Source organism: Nipponia nippon, unplaced genomic scaffold, assembly GCF_047370975.1.
Source record: "Nipponia nippon isolate SJK-2023a ecotype South Korea unplaced genomic scaffold, ASM4737097v1 scaffold_6, whole genome shotgun sequence".
NCBI lineage: Eukaryota > Metazoa > Chordata > Aves > Pelecaniformes > Threskiornithidae > Nipponia > Nipponia nippon.
In genome coordinates, this window is record NW_028262380.1 from 63,850,777 (window position 1) to 63,871,737 (window position 20,961).

The 20,961-nt window shown below is 47.1% G+C and overlaps 1 protein-coding gene across 1 annotated transcript in view; it reads right to left on the reverse strand.

The window, feature by feature from the left end:
* Window positions 1–8,115: 8,115 nt before the first annotated feature.
* The window catches only part of SCD5 (stearoyl-CoA desaturase 5), a 31,311-nt gene continuing 18,465 nt past the window's right edge, over window positions 8,116–20,961 (reverse strand). Inside the window, exons 2-5 of the mRNA XM_087737523.1 lie at window positions 18,718–18,848; window positions 14,086–14,291; window positions 10,371–10,603; window positions 8,116–9,805 (exon numbers count right to left, since the gene is read on the reverse strand). Of these exons, the coding sequence (XP_087593649.1) occupies window positions 9,615–9,805; window positions 10,371–10,603; window positions 14,086–14,291; window positions 18,718–18,848 (761 nt within the window). The 3' untranslated portion in view covers window positions 8,116–9,614. The remainder of the gene's footprint in view (window positions 9,806–10,370; window positions 10,604–14,085; window positions 14,292–18,717; window positions 18,849–20,961) is intronic.

A 20,961-nucleotide genomic window follows, 5' to 3' on the forward strand; every position in this document is an offset into this window, starting at 1 on the left:
AGCCCAGTCTCCGCCATAAACAAGCCCCGTGCTGGGCCCCGGCGCCGTGCGTGGGCCCTCTGGCTGCGCGCTGTCCCTGGCATAGCCATGAGATGGGCTGTAAATTCATTCCTTCTCTATCCCCTTCCCTGCTCTCCCTCCCCAGTCCCAGCAGCACCTACCCAGCGTGCGGCTCTGGGTACGCCTTCTGCTCCAAAGCCCACAGAGGCACTAAAGAGGGCTCGCCACCCAAAACTGGCTGTGACATCTTTGTGGTCCTCCTGGGAACTGGTGCCCATTTGCTAAGTATTTTGGAAGACCTGAAAGAAGCAGCCACCCAGTAGCAAGAGCTGGGCCAGGCTGTCCTCTTCCACTCCCTTTCCCATTCCTACTGGATGGTGGGCTTTGCGATCTCCATAAAGCATCTCTGCAGTTGGAATTTTGAGAGGAAACATTCCCAGCAAAACAGCTCGGTGATAACCATTTGGGAATGTTTCCTGAGGCGGAGGGATCCCTTTGCTGTCTGAGCTTTGTGGGATTAAGTCAATGTGAACGCTACCACTTTTTTGTCCTCTGCCTCCCCTCTCTCTGCCAGGATGAAGTATGACTGATGTTATTTATTGACTGTCTTGTTTCTTCTTTTAAAAGCCAAATAAGGTGGCACTTACTCAAAGTGTTGTCCTGGTGCTATCCCTTATGAACCAACACAAGATAACCACCTGCTTAAATCCATGCCAGCCCCTAGAAGTAAGCTGAGTTATATATCAGCAGTTTATCAGTATTTTATATATTGTCTTTCCAGCAGCCAAGCAACACTCCTTCACCCTGCAGCTTCGGCTCTCATGGCACACCCTGAAGAGATTTTGTCTCTTTGATACGCAGGGATTATGAATCCCTCAAAGCCCAGGTCCTCAGAGCAAGCACAGCACCCAGCAGGTCCCCTGAGCCCTTACCAAAGTGGCTGCATCTCTGCAGCAGCAGCCCTGCCAAGGCAGAGGACAGCCGCTCCTGCAGAAAGGCAACCGCTGTGTATGCTCCTCAGTGTTTTAAAGGCGGAGGGAGCTATTTTTAGAGCTGAAATAACATTCTTCCTGCTCTGGTATTTCAACTGTTGTGCTATCCTGGACTAATAAATGGCTCCTTGCAGCATTTGCTTCTTGCAGCCCCACAAAACCCAGAGATCTCGGCCAGGTTTTCCCTTTGCATGCACCTGATGCTGCCCCATGGCACTGCCACACTAAGGAGCTGCAGGCCACGACAAGTGACTGCCAGGCACGGCTTTCTGTAGGCAAGGAGGTGCTATTGCCCCCATGTTACCAAGACAGGCCCCAGTGCCTGGAAAAAAGTATGCTTGGAGTATCAGCATTAACCACATCCCTGACTGCAAGGCTTCCTGTGATAGGAAAAGTCAAGCAAGCTCACTTTAAAAGTAACAGAGGGGAGGTCTTTGAGTTCAGTAACCTCTGGCTTTCAGCAGCCAAGGCTGAAGAAAACCTTCCGTCAAACAGCCGAGAAGTGACAGCACTCAGCCCCAGCGATTTTGGCCAGAAAGGAAAATGCAGTGACTAATCAGAAACCACCTTAGTCACTTCACCTCTGCTGTCAGCCAAAGCTGGAAGGAAAACAATGCAGCATATGGGATTTTAAAGCAATTTCATTTTTGGTAAACTCTGAGAGTCTGAGACATTTTGTTCACAGCTCTTTTTTGAACAGATGGTGTCCCTTCGAGTGCTGGAAAATACATGATACTGAGAGGACTGCCAAAGACCTCTCACAAATTAAAAAAACCCACAGCTTAAAAAAAGGGTGCAGCCTGGGGACAGCAGGCAAGTGCTGGAGCCTACCCAGTGCAGGACACAACAGAGGTACAGGGAGGCACCAGCCATCAAGGGGTGCTGTTACGTGGGCCCACGGGGATATTTCCTACAATCTCTTCTTCACGGGACACCTGTCCCACAGGAGGAGCAGCCTGTGACCCTCGTCCTGCAGTATCCCCCCACCAAGGGCTTTGTGGGTGCAAAGGGCGGTAGGGCACGTGGGCGTGTTGCTTTTGAACTGCATCCCTCACAGTAACACTGCGTATCCCAGAGTCTGCTGCAAGCTCACCTTGACCTGTGGAAAGAGTCTTTCCTCCCATGTCTCTACCAACACTACCTTGGCAAAGACGAGTAGCCACAAGTACGTTCGCCCATTGTTTGGGGTTACGCCTGGCTTTCCCAGAGATGGGTGTGCCAGAGGCTGACGCTGATGTACCTCCCTGCTGAGCCCATGTCTTCAAAGACACAATTGCAATGATGCTGGTGCACAGAAGCGACAACGCTCCTGGGATGCTGTGAGCAGCGCATGACTTCTCCTGCCCCAGTCCTCACTGGGTTTTCCTGCTGGCCACTGAGACCCACTGAGGGTCTCACTGCACTGCAGATGCCTGGCAATTTGCCTGGCCTGGAAAGGGGACCTGCTCCAATGCAAGCAAATGTTAAAAATTATGGCTTTGCTGTGCTGTCTGTTAATTAATATTTCCTCCCCCCAATGCCTTACAGCATGTGCATTTTCCCTGTCCAAATTTCACCACGTCAGTGCTCTTCATGGGGACCAAACTGTGCACCATCTCTGCATCCGCTTTCTTCCAGCGACAGAGAAGTGGGAAGGCTCAGCCCCTGTGTCCTGACATCAAGTAGCAGGATCAGGCCTCAGAGGTATTTTATTTTTCATGTAAAAGAGAGGACTACTACCGAGCCAACCCCTGCCCTTACAGACCTCACTCGTGGCTCAGGAAGAAACAAAGCAACCTTGTGCCCTTCTAATTGCACACCTCCCCAGGGTGATATTACCGCTGAAGACCGGCTACGGTTTTACTGTGCTGTTTTTGTGGGGGAAAAAGGTACACAGGGGTGAGGAAAATGGAACAGGGAATTGCTTTGAGTTTGTTTTCATTCCTGGGAAATATATGTCTTCTGAAAATAGATTCACCACCTGGTTTTCCTGTCCTGCTCCTTCCTGCTCAAAAGCCAGAGCGAGGCCTGGCAAGAAACGTCGCCCACCCAGAAACGGGAGCGGCGGTGGAAAGGGGCCAGAGGTCACTCAGCAGCAGCCATTGGAGCTGCTCCATACCCTGATGCATGGGCTAAATACAGTGCCTAAGCAACTGTTTCTCAGTTTAAGTGTTAACCCTCATTTCATTAGCCAGATCATCTCTCATCAAAGCCATCTGTTCCTTTATCCAGCTTCTTAAATATTGTGATAGACTTCATTTCTCCAAATGCCCCGCTGCTAAACAGATGCCATCTGAGCATGTACACCCTTGGCTTGGCATTAACAGGTGTGCTCAGGATTTGCTGGAGAGGCAGTCACTTGCAAAGCGCTCTCTCTCCTCCTAAGAAATATCCCCATATCCCAGCACTCCAAGATGAAGTGCTTCCTCTTCCCAGCTTGCCCACACGATCCCAACTGAGAAAAATTCACCTGGATTTGGGACTGGAGCAGCAAACTGAAGTGACCCACTCCATCTCGCTGCAAGAAAGTGACACCATTTAAATGGTAGGAAGGGAAATGGAGAAAATTCCAAAATTTTTTCCATAAAAAAGTCAAAAAAATTACCGCTGTGATGGCAAATACATGGGATAAACAGGACTGGCCCACAAGACGGTCAGGGTCCAAACTCTGGGTTGGAAACCTTGAAGTGCTGGTGTGTGCAGATGAGAGCTGCAGGCTGGCATGCCCTGGCCCCAACGGGCACATGATCTGCCCTGGCAGGAGGACAGTCCTATATGAAGCAGAGAAAACACTGTAAAAAAAGACTTTTTTTTTTTTTTTTTTAAGAATAATGAGATTTAGTAAAATAATTATTTCCTATTATTATACCATAAATACTAATGGAATTATGTCAGCTAGGAAAATTTAGTACCCCCAGTTAATATTGAGGCTAGGCATTACCATGAATAGATGGTAGGCACCATTTTACCTACAGTTTTTATCTGTGCTGCTCACTGGAGTTTTTCTACCAGGCATCTTCCAAGGCCCAGAAAAGGGGAATTTTTTTTTCTTTTGGTCTTGCTTGCGTGCTTTGCTGCTCATCTGCTTCTCTTGGGTGGTGGATTTATCTCTACAGATGCAGCTGGTGTGGGGCAGAGCCCCACCTTTAACTGTTCTGGGGCCATACATTTGCTCCCTGCCCTTTTGGCTTTAACCTTGGCTTGGCCATGGCTGGTGCAGGAAGTAGGGGAGCAGCAGCACAGCTCCTGCCATGAGCCTGCAAACAGTTCACCTCCCTGGGGCTCACTATGGCTGTACCAAAGCCAGCAGGACGGGATGGGTATGGTGACAGCCGGGGTGCAGAGCGGCTGGATAGGCCTGCCGGGGTCAGCTGGCTGCAGATTTGCAAAATCAGGGTGGGAATTCTGCTGTCATTTTCTCAGAAAAAGCCTAAATCAGGATTTAACTCTCCAGGAAGCGGGACAGCAGGAGATGCACTCAGTAAATGCAATGCACCCCACATGCTAGGGGTGGTTTAAACAGCAAAAGCCTCTAAACCATCTGGTAGGCAGCTCTGCCCATGCAGAGGCACCCCTGGCTCCTCCACAAACTCAGCGCTTTGCTAGGTTTCAGGGGTTTTGGATTTTCCCTGTCTAGTGGGGCTGTCGTTGCTGGTTGTGCCAGAGGTTTCAGCTCCCGGGCTGGGCACCACTGAGCCAGAGCCATTGCAGGAGCTGGGGCACGTAGACACATGTTAGCAAATGTCTCCTTTCCCACTGGGCTCTGCTTTTGATTTTTCTTTTCATCCTTCTTTTAAAAGAAGATCTTAAGGGTAAATGTACCTTGATTCCCAGAAGCCCCCCAGAAAGTAGTGAAAAGGAGCCCCGTAACTCCCTGTGAGACCCTTTCTACATAAGGGTACAGCTACAGTACAGCTACAAAACAGTCCAGGAGCAAAAAATATCAAGATAATAGAAGTCCAGCCCGGCCATGCCTTTGGGGCCACAGTCTGGGAGCTGATACATAATCAACTGTTAAAAATCCCTCCAAACTGAGAGTCATCCCAGCTGCAAACACCCTAAACATCAGCTGACCAGAGCCCGTAGGTCCATCACCACTTTTCCAGCCTGGCACAGACTCCCAGGCTCACGTGGACACAGGAGACCTTTCAGAAGACCTTTTTTTCCTGGGAGCCTCCCACTCCAACAGCTCAACGCCGTACCTGAAGTCAGGCCGCATTTCCCATCTGCTTGGCTTATTTCCAGAAAGCTGTGTTCTGGCTCCCAATTTCTGGGCCTGAAAAATTATCACCACCAGCCAGAGGACAGCAGTCACCTTGCACTTGCAAGCTGTGGAGGGAGACAGGGATGCAGACAGCACCCGGGGTTACAAGGAAACAGCAGGGCCACTGGAGGGAGTGGGCAGAAATCTGCTCCTGATGCCCCAAGCAGCCTCCTCTGTGTCCCTGCACCCCCCCAGCAATCCCCCACTTTCACCAGGAAATTTAAAACTGGCTCAGGGATGTGGTGACCAGCCCAGGGCTGACCACACACCCTTTTGCCAGCCCAGACTTCCACCTAAAGCTCTGCATCCAAGTGCCAAAGAGCTAAGTGAAGTTTTGGTGCTGCCGCGCAGGACCTTAGGGCAGCACCTGGCCTGACGGCGCAGAGCAGGACTGCCACCAGCTTTCCCAAGCACAGCAGTGGGGCTGCCGGGCAGGAGATACCACAGGAGATGTCTGCTCTTCAGGGACTGCGAACCCTGATGCATTTCTTCAGTGCCAGCACTCACCTTCTCACCGCAGCCTGTTTCTTGAGGTGTAACTCCAGCGCCAGCAGGTTTTGCTCATGCTTGCCTCCTGTTTCGGGGGATTACCCAAACGCAGCCCAGTTCATGTGCCTGACTGCAGCAGAGATGGGGCTAGATGGAGCCTGGAAGCTCCTGTGTAATCAGCTATCACAACCTTGGCCTCATGTCACACCCTGACAGTTGTGTTTGTACACAGCCCTGAGGGGGTTTCATCAATATTTGCATAGCAGAGTACTGCTCTAAGTTACAGCTGAAATCCTCCTTTAGCAATTGTGCCAAGTCCCACGGCAGGCATAGCATTTCCTCAAGCCACTGCACAATAGAAAGCAGGTGACCTGCTGGCAGGTTTCTGCTGTGGAAGGAGCACATGACTCCTGAGCCAACACTGCATTTCCAAATGGCTCCACCAGTTCTGGGAAAAAAGGTAAAAAAGATCCAGTCCCTGCTGTGTGCCAAGGCTCAGAGCCTGGAAACACTCAGCACAACACTGCATGGGACAGCATACAAATACCTCGTTCTCAGTCCTACACGGTGTTACTCCAGATGGTTCAACATGCCGAGAACAGAGTTAGAGACAACAGAAGATCAGGCACTGTCAGACCATCAGGTCTTAGAAAAGGTTGACAGTCACTGTATCCTTGGTTTAGCCCAGCCTACAGCCAGACACCCATCAACCAGCAACCCCTCAATGCTCTCACACTGCTCAGAAAGCACTACCGGGGTCCTTGACTACCAGATCAGCAGGAGAGGTGCCAAAGTCCACAGAAATGAGTGCAGCCCATGCCTCGGTATCCACCTTACTGAGGCTCCGCAACTTCCCCACATCACTGCACACAGCTGTAGGTGGATCCAGCAGCTACTCTGAAACCCTACATCTTCTTGAGGAAGCGGACAACACACTAAAGAACATGGCCACAATGATTTCCAAAACAAAACAAAATCTAAACAAATAAGCAAAAAATTCAAAGCATGCAAAAACATCAAAACAAATAAGCAAAAAAGGAAATGCATGTAAGTATTCCTTTTTTACCAAAATCCAAGACATTTTCTTCAAAAATCTAGTTTTCCTGCAAAGGCTAACTGACATTTTTTTGATCAACTCCACCACATGCAGAAGTTCATCTACAGAAACAGAAATTCAGGTAGAACAAGCTCCAAGACAAGACATTTGATGGAGGAGCTTTTCCTTTTCTGAATGATGCTTCTTTACTTACTTTCAGTTTTTCAAAACCATGGGTAATTTGCCAATGGTTTCAAAATCTCAGATCCCTGAATCCCACTGGAACTGCTGGTTCTGCTGAAGTCTCATACCCACAGGGGGAAAAAAAAAAATACTACCTTGTTGTAATTTCAGGTAGCCAGAGAGGTTCAGAACAGCATGTACCTCTTTGCAGGGCCAGTTATTCTTCTTACACCATATACTTGACAGGAATCAGCTTAAGGAAGTCCAAGTAATAGTAGTACAGAAGAAAAAAAAAAAAAAAGGATCTAAAGTATGATAAAGATCAACATGAAGATGTGTATCTAAGTGCCTGTAAAGTGCATTCACTGCAGTTCTCCAGCCAGGAAATTGCACAAACAAAATGATGGGACCACCAGTAAGATTAGGCATTTGTGCATCTTCCCAGCTTCACTCCTACACTCAAACATCAAGTCCAAACCCATCGCCCACATCATTCTGAAGGCGGGTTCCCAATGATTTTTGCCAGTCTCCAACTGTCCGTCAACTGCATGAAGAAGGAAGCAACAGCGTTATCTTTCTAACCAGCAGGCTGGCAACCTCCCAGCTCTGGGAGCCCGTTTCCAGCCCCTCCTGCAGGCGCTGTAGGGAGTGGTGCGGAATGTCTCCTACTCATGTGCATGTAATTCCTATGTATGTCAAATGGCCCCGACTCTGGATGAATGCACATCAAGACACAACTTCTGGCAAACCCAGGTCTTCAGGCACATCTCAGCAGAAACAAGGAGAACTTACAGCAAAATCTAAACAAAATACTTAATAGTTTTGGTCAAAGCATTGTCCTGCAGTCACATTGGGCTGATATTTTGCTATTAAAGTGGGATTTTCATGTGCAAGAACTTGCCACAATCTCCTTTCAAGCTTATGTCAGCTTGAATTTTCTTTTCCCACTCTATCAGTTTGGCCTCTAAACCTGAAGTAATCAAATATCTTGGTACCCTTCCATTTGACAACACTCCTCTTCCACTGACGAGGAAACCAGAAATGCTGAGGGGGTAGGTATTTCGGAAATGCTGCACCAAGTGAATAGCTGGAAACACCAAGCAAAACACTGCTGTGTGATGCACAAAGCCCTTCGCTTTGGGAGATGTTCCAAAATAAAACACAGTGACCAGTCTATCTCATAACTGTTTATTGTAAATCACTCAAGAGTTTACACATCATTAATGGCAAAGTAATACTGTTAAAACACCTGCTGGATGAAATACAGAATAAAGACAACTCTTTTAGATTATATGGCATCATTTAAAAAACAAGAAACAGAACAAAAAAGAAACCATTTTCATTTTTTTTCCAGTTCTACATCTTTCCTGAAAATACCTGGGCCTGAGTCTCAGTTACCTTGAGATCCCTGCCTTGCCCGGGGTGTGGGGCCATGCAGCTGGGAAACGGGCACTCCCTCTCCGAGGGGCAAGGCGGTGACCTTCTTTATAAATGAAAATCATGCCCTCTATCTTCAAAAGTGCTCCAGTGCTGACAGTACGAAGCCTCTCTCCTGCACTGGCTAACATCTAACACAAAGGGCTATATGTCCCATTAATTCCACATGCCTTTTTTTTTTTTTTAATCTTTTTTCTTTTTTTTTTCTTTTTTTTTTTAAACAAGGCAACTGTTAAAATTCAGAAGCTACATAACTGTCTTTATATTTTGCTCAGAAACCAATGGATGTTGCATGCAGCTGAAATGTTAGTAGAGACTCTGACTTCAATAAAGGCCAGTTTTCTAAGACCTACTAGTCAAAGGCAGGAAAAGAAATTATGAGGCCTCTTGTGCAAAAGGAGCTAAAATAGGCATGCATCAATGGCCATGACTGATTAGAATATAACTTAGATCTCCAAACATTGAAACCGAAGCTTTATTTGACTTAAGACATGGTTGAGCTCTATACCTTTACAAATTACAATGTATATGCGACAACAAAGGAATCATCTCAACATAGCATCAGTTGGTATTTTGGCCTGTATAGAGACTAATCTTCAACACAAAAGCCTGCTCAGCAATAAATGATTTTCATATTTAGCAAAGACAGAAGCGCACTGGGCTGGCTAACAGGGCTAACAAAAAGAAGAAAACAGGTTTTCAAACTAACGTCTAACTAAATTTAGGACGCTTTTTCCCCTTGGATATCCTGTTTTTCATTGGTGCTGTTACTGTCCTTTCCATTAGTCTGTAGTTGAAACAGCACGCTGGGCCCTGCCCTATCCCCTCCGAGAGATGCGTCCCAAAATCATACTGGATTAATAGTAGAAACAAAAATCTCCCCTAACTGCACTTGGAAAGGATAGTTAGTTCCTCCAACCTGCCAACGTTTACCATGAACAAGCAAATTACAATGTATTTCAGACATGAACTACCGTGACTAAAATCAAATCTCTCTCCTGTTTAACTATAGTATTAAATAATATATAACATTTTTACACTTAATAGTCTGAAGTTTGGACATAGGACAGCTAATAAGGAAAAAAGCTGGGGCCGAATCTGTTCCTGGGGAATTAATTTGGCCCAACTGATCTGAAAAAAACTAGAGGAAAATAAATCCACCACAGGCATAGCGGTGTGCGTACACCCACCCACCCACATGTACAACAGTGCTGGCACAGCGAAGCATTACTTTTCAAGCACTGCCATCTCCAGTCCTTTCCTTGCGAGCCTCAATCATCTCCTTCGGAGCCTGCTTGCGATCAGTCACCAACCCCAACCAAAACATGAAGTCAATGAACCAGGTGGTGGGGTTGAACTTCAGGCCCAGCTCGCTGGCTGAGTAGTCGAATGGAAAGGTGTGGTGGTAGTTGTGGAAACCCTCACCTGAAAAACAGAGAGGGATTTTAAAGACCACATGGCTGGCACATTTATGAACATAGGAACACGCTCACGTGGGACATCCCAACGCCCGTTTTCCAAATCCTCAATCCAGTGCAGGTTATGCTCCACCCCTGGCTATGGGAGACCTCTGGGGCAGACCCACAACATACTCCATTTTAGTGCTTTGGGCTTTCCTCCCCAGTAAGAAAGGGCATGTCCCACCCCTTATGGTCAGGGAAGAAAACCAGAAGTGCTTCAAGAGCGGAGATGCACAACCGAATAAGAAGCAGTCACTTACTTCTGCTGCACTGTCCCCAGCTGACTGCTGAGAAGAGAGGATTACTACTGTGAACACGTTTCTACCCAGAGACTACATGGCATTATTTCAATGTGGGCACCATAAATAGAACAAGGGAGCCTTCCTCTAGGATGCACAAGCTCCAGCCTCCTCCAAGCCCTGGCTCTAAGTGGTGTCCAGTTGCAGGTACCCAAAGCCCCGACTGGGATGAAACAGGATGGAATGTCTTTGCAAAGTTTGCAAAGCTCTACCCAGGGCTACAGCACTTACCAATGGCTCCTAGAGTGACAAAGGTGTTCTGCCTGGGGTTGATGTACTTGTCGTAAGGTCGGTTGCCGTACATGTGAGCAGCACTGTTGACCAGCCAGGTTACATTGAGAGAGATGGTGTACCGGAGGATGGAGGCAAGAAAGTAGGCATTCCACAGACTCTCACCCCAGAGGTACCATGGCACAAAGGTAGGGATCACAAAGCACATCAGCACAACCGAACTCTTGTAATACCTGCGGGGAAAGAAAAGGACACCGTTACTGTGGTGGGAATGACAGCTGGGGTGAAGTGGGGTCGGATCTCTGGCGACACGGCTCTGCCACAAACCCCTGGCATAACCTGGGCAACATTTCAGACATGCACAATCATGACGTAATTTTTCCAAGTGCAATTCAAAATGCCAAGACAACCCAAAACCCCCGAAGCTGCAAGTGACGCTGCAGCTAAACAGCTGAGACCCAGTCCCAAAGCAAACCTCCCAAGTTGAGCACCTTTAAACCTGGGAAAGCGCAGAGTTGGCTGCACACCCTGCACCTAGGGTCTGGCTCTGGGACTGGAAAAGCCTGGGGCTTGGTGTGGCATTGGTGGAGCTGTGTCGGAAACACATTCACTGCTAAGAGCCAGCAAAGACTTCCCCTGTGCTCAGATCAGAAGGGAACCTACGGCATAGGGCAGGAGCAGCTCCCTTCTACACCACTGCTGCTGCATGAGATCCAACAGCAGCGGCAGACCCAAAGCAGCTGCTGAGAGACCACAGGCACCCTGCCAGGGGTGAGGAGAAAGATGCATCTTGGCCTGGGGACTAGGATTACTGCTGCTCTCCCAAGCCCACTGACTGGTAAAAGCCCTGCCACTCCTCCATATATTGGACAAAAATCAGTGTGCAGTGCAAAACAGGGAGGGAGGAAGCCAAACAGTCTGAGAACAAACAGGAAAGCTTTATAATACAGCTAAAGCCACATGCCCAGGCAAGGCAGGGAAGAGAGCGCCTAGGATGCAGGGAGCACAGAGGTGAAGAGCAGAGACCATAGTGGGAGAAACAAAAAGAAAAATCATGCTGGGGAAATGAATCCAACGCAAGTGGAGAAAGGGAGCAGCTCAGCAAGAAGTGGGGAGGCAAAGCCAAAAGCAAGATAGGAAATAAATGACTAAATAGAGAACGGGCTAACGGTGCTCAGAAGCGGAGTGCAGCAAGACAGTGCAGCTTGGGAGCCAACTACAGTGTGTCCCCAGCTTGAGAGGAAACAAGGCCCTGTCTTCCCTGTTGAGCCCTTCCACCTCCCTGGAGCCCAGATTTACTACAGCTCCCAGTGATCCCAGGGTATCATCATCAAAGCAAACTGCCACATGAAACTGGAGTGGTAGGCTGAGGTGACAGGATTTTGAAGGGTGCAGAAAGAAAAGAAACGCAAAATAAGACCCATCTTATTTGTGCCCATATGACAGGTTTAAAATAGACCCTTGCTTTTGTTGAGTTTTCTGGAAGGGATGAGGAAGAATAGAGTTTGGATTTATTAAACAGTCATTAAAACTTTCCATTTGCTGAAAGTTTTTCAGATAGGAAGAACTGTCAATTTGGTTTGACAAAAACAAACAAACAACTTACAATTAAAACCCACACAGGATTGGAAAAATGTTAATATTAACAATATTTCTGGAAGGAAGAAAGTTTCCATGAACATAGTTCTCATCTGTAACACACCAGCTGGTTTTGATCACCTTGTGTATGAAATAAATTAACCTCTTGCCCTGCAAGTTCTTTGTTTGGAGGCTGTGCCTCACATGCTGGGCTCCAGAAGGAGATCTGCAGCTCTCCAGCAACACCAACCATGGTGAAAAGGGAGCATCTCCTCAGCTCTCTTGCAGAACTCTATCTTCACTTACCTGAGCCGAGGCTCTCCAAAGGAAACAGTCCCCATTCTTCACTCCACCAAAGATAACAGATAATTTCCCACTCATCTGACTGACTTCTGAACCAGGCTGTGGATAAGGTTTGCAAACCTCATCAATTCAAGGCCAGGATTTAAGTAGAGCTGGAGGAGAAAAGTATTTTCCAGTACAGAAAACTCCTTCAAAGTTCAAAGCCTCTCCCACTCCAGGAAAATAAAATAAAATATTAAAACAGCTTATCAGGCACCAATTAAAACCATTCTGTGAGATGCAAGAAGCCCAGACTCAAGTCTTTGATGAAGGCATGAGATCTCACATCCGAACAAGCACCCGACTACGTTTTCTCTGTCTCCCTTTGACTGAAACATCCACGCTGGAACGAGAAACCTCCTTACCTGAAGTTCAGGGGAGCCAATGCCTCAATACATGCTTGGGGAACAGTGCTGCTTTCATCACATGAAAACTTTGTCATGAAGACGCTTCACCTGTGAGCCTTTCACATCACATGCAGGATTATTGCTCCATTATTCACAGAGGGTAAATTGTGCTGTCAGTCACACCTGGAGCAGTACTGTGATTTCAGCTGAAGTGATGTGGTTTTAAACCGATTGAGTGGTACCTCATCCACAGCTCACCAGCACCACTAAATTCAGCAAAGCTAACAATCTGGCCTTAAAACGAAACACGACAAAGAAGCGTTTATTATGATTCTTACTGATCTGACCTGCCAGGTTTTCCATGCTGTCAAAAAACCCACCACTTCAACGTTATAGAAAGAAGAAACCTGAATTTTTCTTCCCAGATAAGAAAAGGTAAACTCCGAAGTCCTAAATTCAAATCCAGAACAGAGACATTTGCCAAGACATAACTTCCCTGCAGAAAACATACTTCTTCACTATACAACATTCGCAGCATAACCAAAGCAGTAGAACCTGCTTCTTGTGGGATGCTGTTGTCTTGGAAAAGGTAATAACACAACCAAGAGGAGCTGCAGCAAACTGCAAGGGAGCCTTTGCAAACAGGCACTGCTGACTGAGGAACCGCTAAAAGCAGCAATTCATGGAGGGCAGTGAACTCCCCACTCCTGGAGCTCTTCCGATGCACGGGTAATTCTGCTAGTGCACAGATTTCTCTCATGCGAAAAAGAAACAGATTTCTGGACTCAACGACTGCTCCCCTCCACCCATAAAACACTCAGAAATGAGCTATGGGGTTTGCCAAAGTATCTGGACCAAATGCTTGCAGGCAGAGACAGTCTTCTTGTGCCTAAAATACAGGTACTCACATAGAGGACAAAGCATGTTGCTCAATTCTCCCCTCTCGCAGAGTGTGTAGCAAACTGAACTACGTCTGTGCTAATTCTCAAGGGAGATAATTAATCCCGTGAAGAGTGACAGTCTTGGGAGAGGAAGTGCTTGGCCTGCGCTGGCCCACAGGTGCCAAAGATGAGTTTGCAGAGTGAAACGTGCACTTCTGCATTAAGGCAGTTAGTGATTACAGCATTTGCTCCAGTGATCAAAGGAGAAGGCCAAGATCCCAGCAACTTCTGCTCTGGCTGTTTTCACAGTCAGCCCTGGCTTTCTGGAAAACCAGAGGGACAAGGACAGGGCTCACTGCTTGTGCAGCAGAGCCTGCAAGGACAGTCAGCAAGCATCAGCCACATGGCAATAGTAGGGGCCAGAGGGACAGCAGTCCTAACACCTGCAATCAAGGTGGCAGGGATATCTTGGGGGAGAAAAGGGAAAGATAAAAATAATGAATGAGACAACCAGGTGAAGGGACCTCTCCACCCCGCCTTGCACGAGGGCCCAGCGCTCCCACTTACTTTCTTTGGAACCTGACAACGGGGTCATCCAGCAGGTCAGTGAAATCCAGTTTTCTCCCCTTCTCTATGACATCCCGGTGCTTGCGCATGAACAACCAGCCAATGTGGGAGAAGAAGAAGCCGCGGCGGGCATTATGTGGGTCTGCATCCGTCTCCGAGTACTTGTGGTGCACACGGTGGTCTCGGCTCCACTCGTAGATGTCGTTCTGCACAGAAAGCGTGGTGGGGTGAGAGGACAGAGGCTGGCCACTGCTCTAGCAGTAGCACCTCCAGCTCCTTCCCCACACAGCAACAGCAACAAGCCTCTCTCTGATGCTCCTCAGAAAAGGTTATCAACTAAAGACATCCCAGCTTTGCAGACAGACAGCCCATCACACCACTCCTGTCAGTGCCCACACAGAATGGGACACACTCTGGGAACCAGTGACACAGACTGGACACATCCCAGGGCTGGAGATGGCTGGACGCCAACAGCCTCTTGGGAGTTACCATCATCAGTCTGCCCTGGTCCTATGTCCTCCCTGGGTGTTCACTGTCCAAGGATGGACATTGGGCTGGAAGGACCAGGTACCCCCTCCCCGGAAGCATTTAAGGCCACGTTGGATGAGGCTTTGAGCAACCTGATCTAGTGGAAGGTGTCCCTGCCCATGGCAGGGGGGGGTGGAACTATATGATCTTTAAGGTCCCTTCCAACCTAAACCATTCTATGATTAAGATACCAAAGCAGATGTGCCTATTTTATGGGAAATCAAGTCTTAAATTTCCAGCTAGGCTGGAATAAAAATCTCAGACCCATAACATCAGCTCAGCATTAGATCCAGATCAGATACAAAGCAAGTTCAGTCCTGTTTCTGCTCAAGCTGTCATCAGATATGGGTCATTGAAATACCTTATGGCTGTAAATGGAATTACGTGGATTGCAGGGAGGAAGGGATGGACCACAATTTCAGACTTGGATCAGTAAAGTGAGACTCTCTGAGCTTACTCAGCCAAAGGGATTTCAGCCTCCCAGTTTACTCTGCAGGATGCACTGGCTATTGGACTAAACGTGGTTTTTGCAGTGGTGCTGAGCTATTAATGCAGGGCATTGTAAGCATGTACAATACTTGCAAAACTCAGGCCACACACTCATCTATGAATTGAATTGCCCAACACCAAAACATGGAAATGTTACTTAATGCCTAGATCCACAACAGTGTGAACTTTAATCAGAGAATGCTTAGCGGAGTGTGCTTTCCTCTGCTATTTCCATCTTTGCACAGCCAGGGAGGTACCCAAGCAGTAATACCCAAAGGAAGGGCAGGCTTGGGTTACTTGTAGGAACAGCAGTAGCACCCACAACCACCAACCACAGCAGCTTTGCTCCCAGCAGAACTGAGCAAACCATCTGCGGTGTCTGTATAGTAACCACAGTGCGGCAGCCATCATGGTGCTGAATATACTGCAGGACACAGTAAGCCCAGGCTAATGACAACTGTATATATCTATATTTTGTGAGACAAAAGCCCTATGCTGAAAGCATTGCAAAAATCATTGCTGTTTTTCTCAGCTGCCAACACTTGAGAGAAAGCACTGAGGCTGCCTGTGCTGCTGAGAGGACTCCAGAAACAACTGCAAAGAGCAGCTAAAGAATCCAGCTCAAATGCCTCCTTGTCCAATTTCAGCCTTGCAAAGATGCTCTCTGTCTGCAAGAGCCCGCAAGGGACAAGTGAAGAACAAAAGCCCCGGAAAGATCTCAGCACTCAGTTGTGCTCAGCCCTGTACTGTTGTCATACCATGGCCACAGTGACACTGGGAGTGGGCTGGGGATGAGGGGAACATTTTTCTGCAGCACTGACTCATGTAAGCCATGGAGAGGAGGCAGGAAAGATCAGCCCCTTACCAGCACTCCAGTACGTCGTACCTTAACTATCCCATTGCACAAGAGAACAAAGTAAACTGAGTGAAGTCACCAAAGTCCTCAGCGAGAACAAAGGGAGATCTTTTCCTTGCTGCCATCTTATTTTTTTTCCTGCAGAGAAATCAAAGGGAATGAAAGCCTCTACACCGTTTCGAGTGGCTTCAGCAGGAATATCCAGAAGACTGTAAAATGCCAAGATTAAGTAATTTAATAATAAAACAGGGTTATGCAAGAAGCACACCTAGGAATGGTCCTCTTTCTTAACCAGAAATAATTTTTCAAGTGCGACTATTGATCAGTTTGTCATAAGAGCACTTGATAAAATTATTTGTGGGACAGCAGATAACCAGGTCAAAGCAACGATACTGTGAGAAATTACCTTGGCTTTTCATACCACAGCAAACACCTGCAGGGCTGGCAAAAAACGTGATTCCCCAGAAGAAAGGATTAGGAAGCTGTGAAACAACTGAATTGCACCTAATTAGAAACCACAAAGGGTAAGAGGAAATAAAGGCCAGAGGCCAGAACTGTTGGCAATAAATACACCAAGAACTGGAGCACAGCACATGTAAATATGCTCCAAGAGTATTAATAGCAACCATTTTTCAGGAACACAACACTCTTGATCAAGTTTCAGGTAAACACAGGAGTGAAATCCCTTCCAAAGCAGAGAGCGGCAGCATCATGCTGTGACAGTGATGCAGACATGAGGTTTCATTAGTAGGTCCCTTAATAAACCTGCAGATCGAAACGTGACAACAAATTGGACAAATTTCCATACAACCACTGTTGCTGTGTGCAAACGGTCACAGCACAACCTCACCTGAACAACACAGCTTGTTCCACAGAGATGGCCAGGAGCAACAGTACAACGCAGTTAGCAGAGGAGACACCAGCATGTCCCAGCTGAGATGCTGAAACTTAAACACTAGGAGATCAAGTAGACGTAAGCCAGGTATTACCTATTTCTGAAACAGACATGTGACAGCAAGAAGCACAGTCTTTCAAAACTGTGAGAGCTTCACTCCAGATGGAGAGAAAAAACACAGCTCAGCATGCTCTGATTATAAAAAATGCACCGGGCAATAGGGCAAAAATGGCTGCATCTGATGGTATTTCAGAGGAAGTACAGCATGTCACAGCCTATGCAGCATGAAGTTTAAACTCTTCAGCAGAGTTTCCTGCCCTTCAAGAAGCCTGAGTATTTCCTCAGTATTGAGCATCCAGGGATGCTGTAGGTATCTCCAATGCTACCTCTTCCTCCCAAAGCCAACATGAGGGAGATGGGACCTGAAAACTCATTCATTGTCTGCTTGTGGTGGTGAAAACAGCCTTTAGCAGGCAACAGATGCCATGGTAATTAGGAGCAGGCTTCAGACTACTTAAAACCTAGAGTGTGTGATTTGGCCTTTCATTTTTTTTCCAATACAAAGGACATAAAGGTGGCTTGAAGTTCCTTTGAAGTACTTCCCTGCCTCAGAATCACACCATGTCCTCAGCCAAAAGCAGTGATGAGGCCAACGCAGCTGAGAGCAAAATCCATAGCAACAGGGGAGCAGAATGCAATGAAATCCCAACATGCAGGCTCACTGCAACCAGCTCAACACATTCACTTAAATTACTTATGAAAGATAAGATCAGCTGTAACACAGGAGGACAGTACCGGGGGTTCTCAAAACTCAAAACAGTTGTTTAACACACTGAACAAAGGGCTTGTAAAGCTCTGCAAGGAACTGAGCAGCACAAAGCACCCGGAATATGCCTCAGAATAAAGGAAGGTTATAGTCAAAATGGACACATTCCCATATTCAAGCAAAAGCATTGTGCTCTGTGTTCTTTGTAATGTCTAGAGGGATTAACAAAATCAATTCTTTCCACCTTAAAAAAAAAAAAGATAAATCGAAGATAAGTGAACAGTACAGAAGTGGATAATGGGACTCTTTTAATCCTCTGTCAAGGTACATGAACGAGAAGTCAACCAAAAGGACTGAAGGGAAAAAGCTGAAAACTCAAGGCACAACACACACGTGGTACTCGGACCCACAAGGGATTACGGCAGCCAAGCTTGGCAAATTTAATGTTAGTACAGGTTCATATCTCTATTTTGAACAGCCAAAGGAGTAACTATATTCACACTGAGAAGATCCTGGTTCTGGGCTAACTCCTACCACCAGCTGGGTGTTACACAAACATTCTTGAGGTCTAAGATTGCCTATCAGTAAGTACTGAGCTAGTAACACGCTTCTTTGCAAATGTACTTGAATTTACTGGTGAAAAATGCTGCATAGAACAGAGATAAATTAAGATTGTGAAAGGATGTCTTCTCTCCTTTCTGGGCACATCAAAATCTCCAACTGCCTAGATGGACAAATAGACTTGATTACACAGACATATTTGCATCAAGTTGGCCCTTACGTAAGTTTCCACGTTGTCCTGTGAAGTGTGAGGTCTGAGCTGTGCCACAGACAGGCTGCTGGGGTGATGAGCCCCTGATCTGGGCACGTTCAACTTGGTCCTTAAGTAATTATTGCTCCTGGACTGCCTAATGCATACTGCTACATGGGCGGTGAGAGGGGCTCTCCATTCACTGAGTCAGCAGAGCACATTAACAGCAAATGTCTTTCTGCCAATATTTTTTTTTTTCTTTTGCTGTCTCTAAGCTGAGGGGATCCCTGCACAAGAGAGAAAGCTGCCTGGAGGCCAAGAATCTGGATGGGCAACCACAGTCCCACCTGGAAAGCCATGGAGTTAGCTGCAGCCAGAAAGATCCGCAAAGGCAGCTTGGCTTTGTAGGAACGGTGGCTCCACAGGCGATGCGCACCAGCCGTCACGCCCAGGGCCGTCATCAGGAAACAGAAATATGCTGAAAGACACAAAAACAAACACAGGATGTGTCAGGGGTCAACTGCCATTATTTTTGCTCTCTTTGATGTAAAGATGATCCTTGCCCCTGCCTGCCAATGCCTGCAGGGTCATTCAGAAAACGAGGCTGGGCAGAGAGAAGGCGACGTTCTCAGCCCACCTCTGCCCTGCAGCCCCAGGGACACGTCATTCCACTTCCCACCCCTCCCCATTTAGCCGGTGCATTGCTCAGGAGAGTTTGGCAGCACTGAAGCATCATGCCATGACATGTTTATGCAGTGCACCTTCGCCAAGTACAGTGGAGTGGAAGTTCATCACTCATGTCAGAAGAGTAGCAACAACTCTTCTAACAGGACACTGCCAGCCTCCACACAGGTCTTTGCTGGAGTCTGATCTGTCAGCTAGTTTACAAGCATCACATCCCACTGCTAAAGATACGAGCTGTGTCAGAGTTTCCACAATAAAAACTTCTTTTATCATCAGGAGCTCATGACTCGGTAATAAAAGTGCGCCAGGAAGCGGAGCATTCACCATCTCCCTCAGTCCCAGGGACTGTTTTTCCTTCCCTTAATTAAAAAAATGCCCAGGTAAATTTGTTTTGAACATTTTTTCAGATGGCCAACACAGCACAGGAGCAAGTCTGTTCCTTACTCACCACACTGGCTCCAGGCTAGACACACAGCCCAAGCACATGCGTCCTGCAGTGCACCACCCCACCCCCACCCCCCGCTTAAAATAATACCCCCACCGACCACCATCGGTACATCTTTGGTTCTCCTTTCAGCAGGGGCCATGCTCACACATGCTCCAGCCGGTTAAACTTGCATTTCCAGGGGCAGGGGGAACGGCTGGCTGGGGCAGCAGAATGAGACAGTGGACCCGGGCCCACCTGCTCGAGCTATGCATCTGTGCACTGATTGCTTCTCCTTTGATGTGCTCACTGTTTTTGCCTCTAGTGTCTTTGAATTCCTGTGTGATGGATGATCCATAGCCTGAGTTGTTTTGACTTGCAACAAAAGAGAAGACTACGGGAAAGGGTTGGAAGAACAGTGCATTAGAGCTGCTCCTCCTTTTGGAGAGAGACCGGAGAGAAAATGGGAACAGCTAGGAGGAAAGTATTTTATAAGCCCCAAATAAACTGGACCACTTAAATCTACTCATATTCAAGCTATCCAGCTGTCGTTATATATAAACTCTTATGTTTCTTTCCCATAGGTGTTGATTTCTCATACTGTGCCTAAAGAGTATAGGCTCATTTTACAAGTGTAAAATTAAAACAAGAGTGGATTCAAACAATAAGAATATTACAGGACAACGTCAAATGAGTTTGCACGGTCTGAAGTGATGTGCTGTCTATGAAATTAGGGGAAACCTATCCTGTCATTTTCTGTACGTGATATTGACCTGTGCAGAAACATCACTAAATAAGGCCTTCCAAATCGCTCAAATGACTGTAATTGTGGGAACATATCTGTGACACACAGAATACCGACATTATCCAGCTAACAAAAATATTAAGGTTATAGTCCTGAATCATTACAAGAACATACTGTCTGTGGGCTTTATGACTGGTTAACCTCATGCTAGTCACAGGGGCTGAAATCTCCCATCTTCAGCAGTCCCTTTGCTTCCTTAAAGCACAAAGAGGAGCTTTTCTGCCACTTCAAAGCAACAGATAATTTAGTTGCCCAAGTACTTCTCAAGGCATCCATCCATCTTAATCATGACTGATTGCTTAAAACCAGAATTAAAGAAAAGCGGGTAGAACAAGACATATGCAACATTAAGGTTGATTTCACTTTCCTTCTCTGTCCAGTGCAAGAGAGAGGCTGAGTGGTAGGTAACATACAGACTACATGAAATAACTGCACTGAATAAAAGGGAGTTATGCCACTTGACGATTCAGCTCTTATAGAGCTCAGCTTAACAGAGACCCTTTCATTCAGCCCATTCCACACCACCAGCATTGCAGCAGAATGGACAACAGTATTTTGGGAGGGTGAGGGCTGCCCTAGGGTCTACGTGCCATTCTGTGTCCATACCTTTGAAGAGCACCTCCCAGCCCAGGCCCCCTCCCAGCATCATTCCTGATTCACACTTCCCAGGAAGCCCTG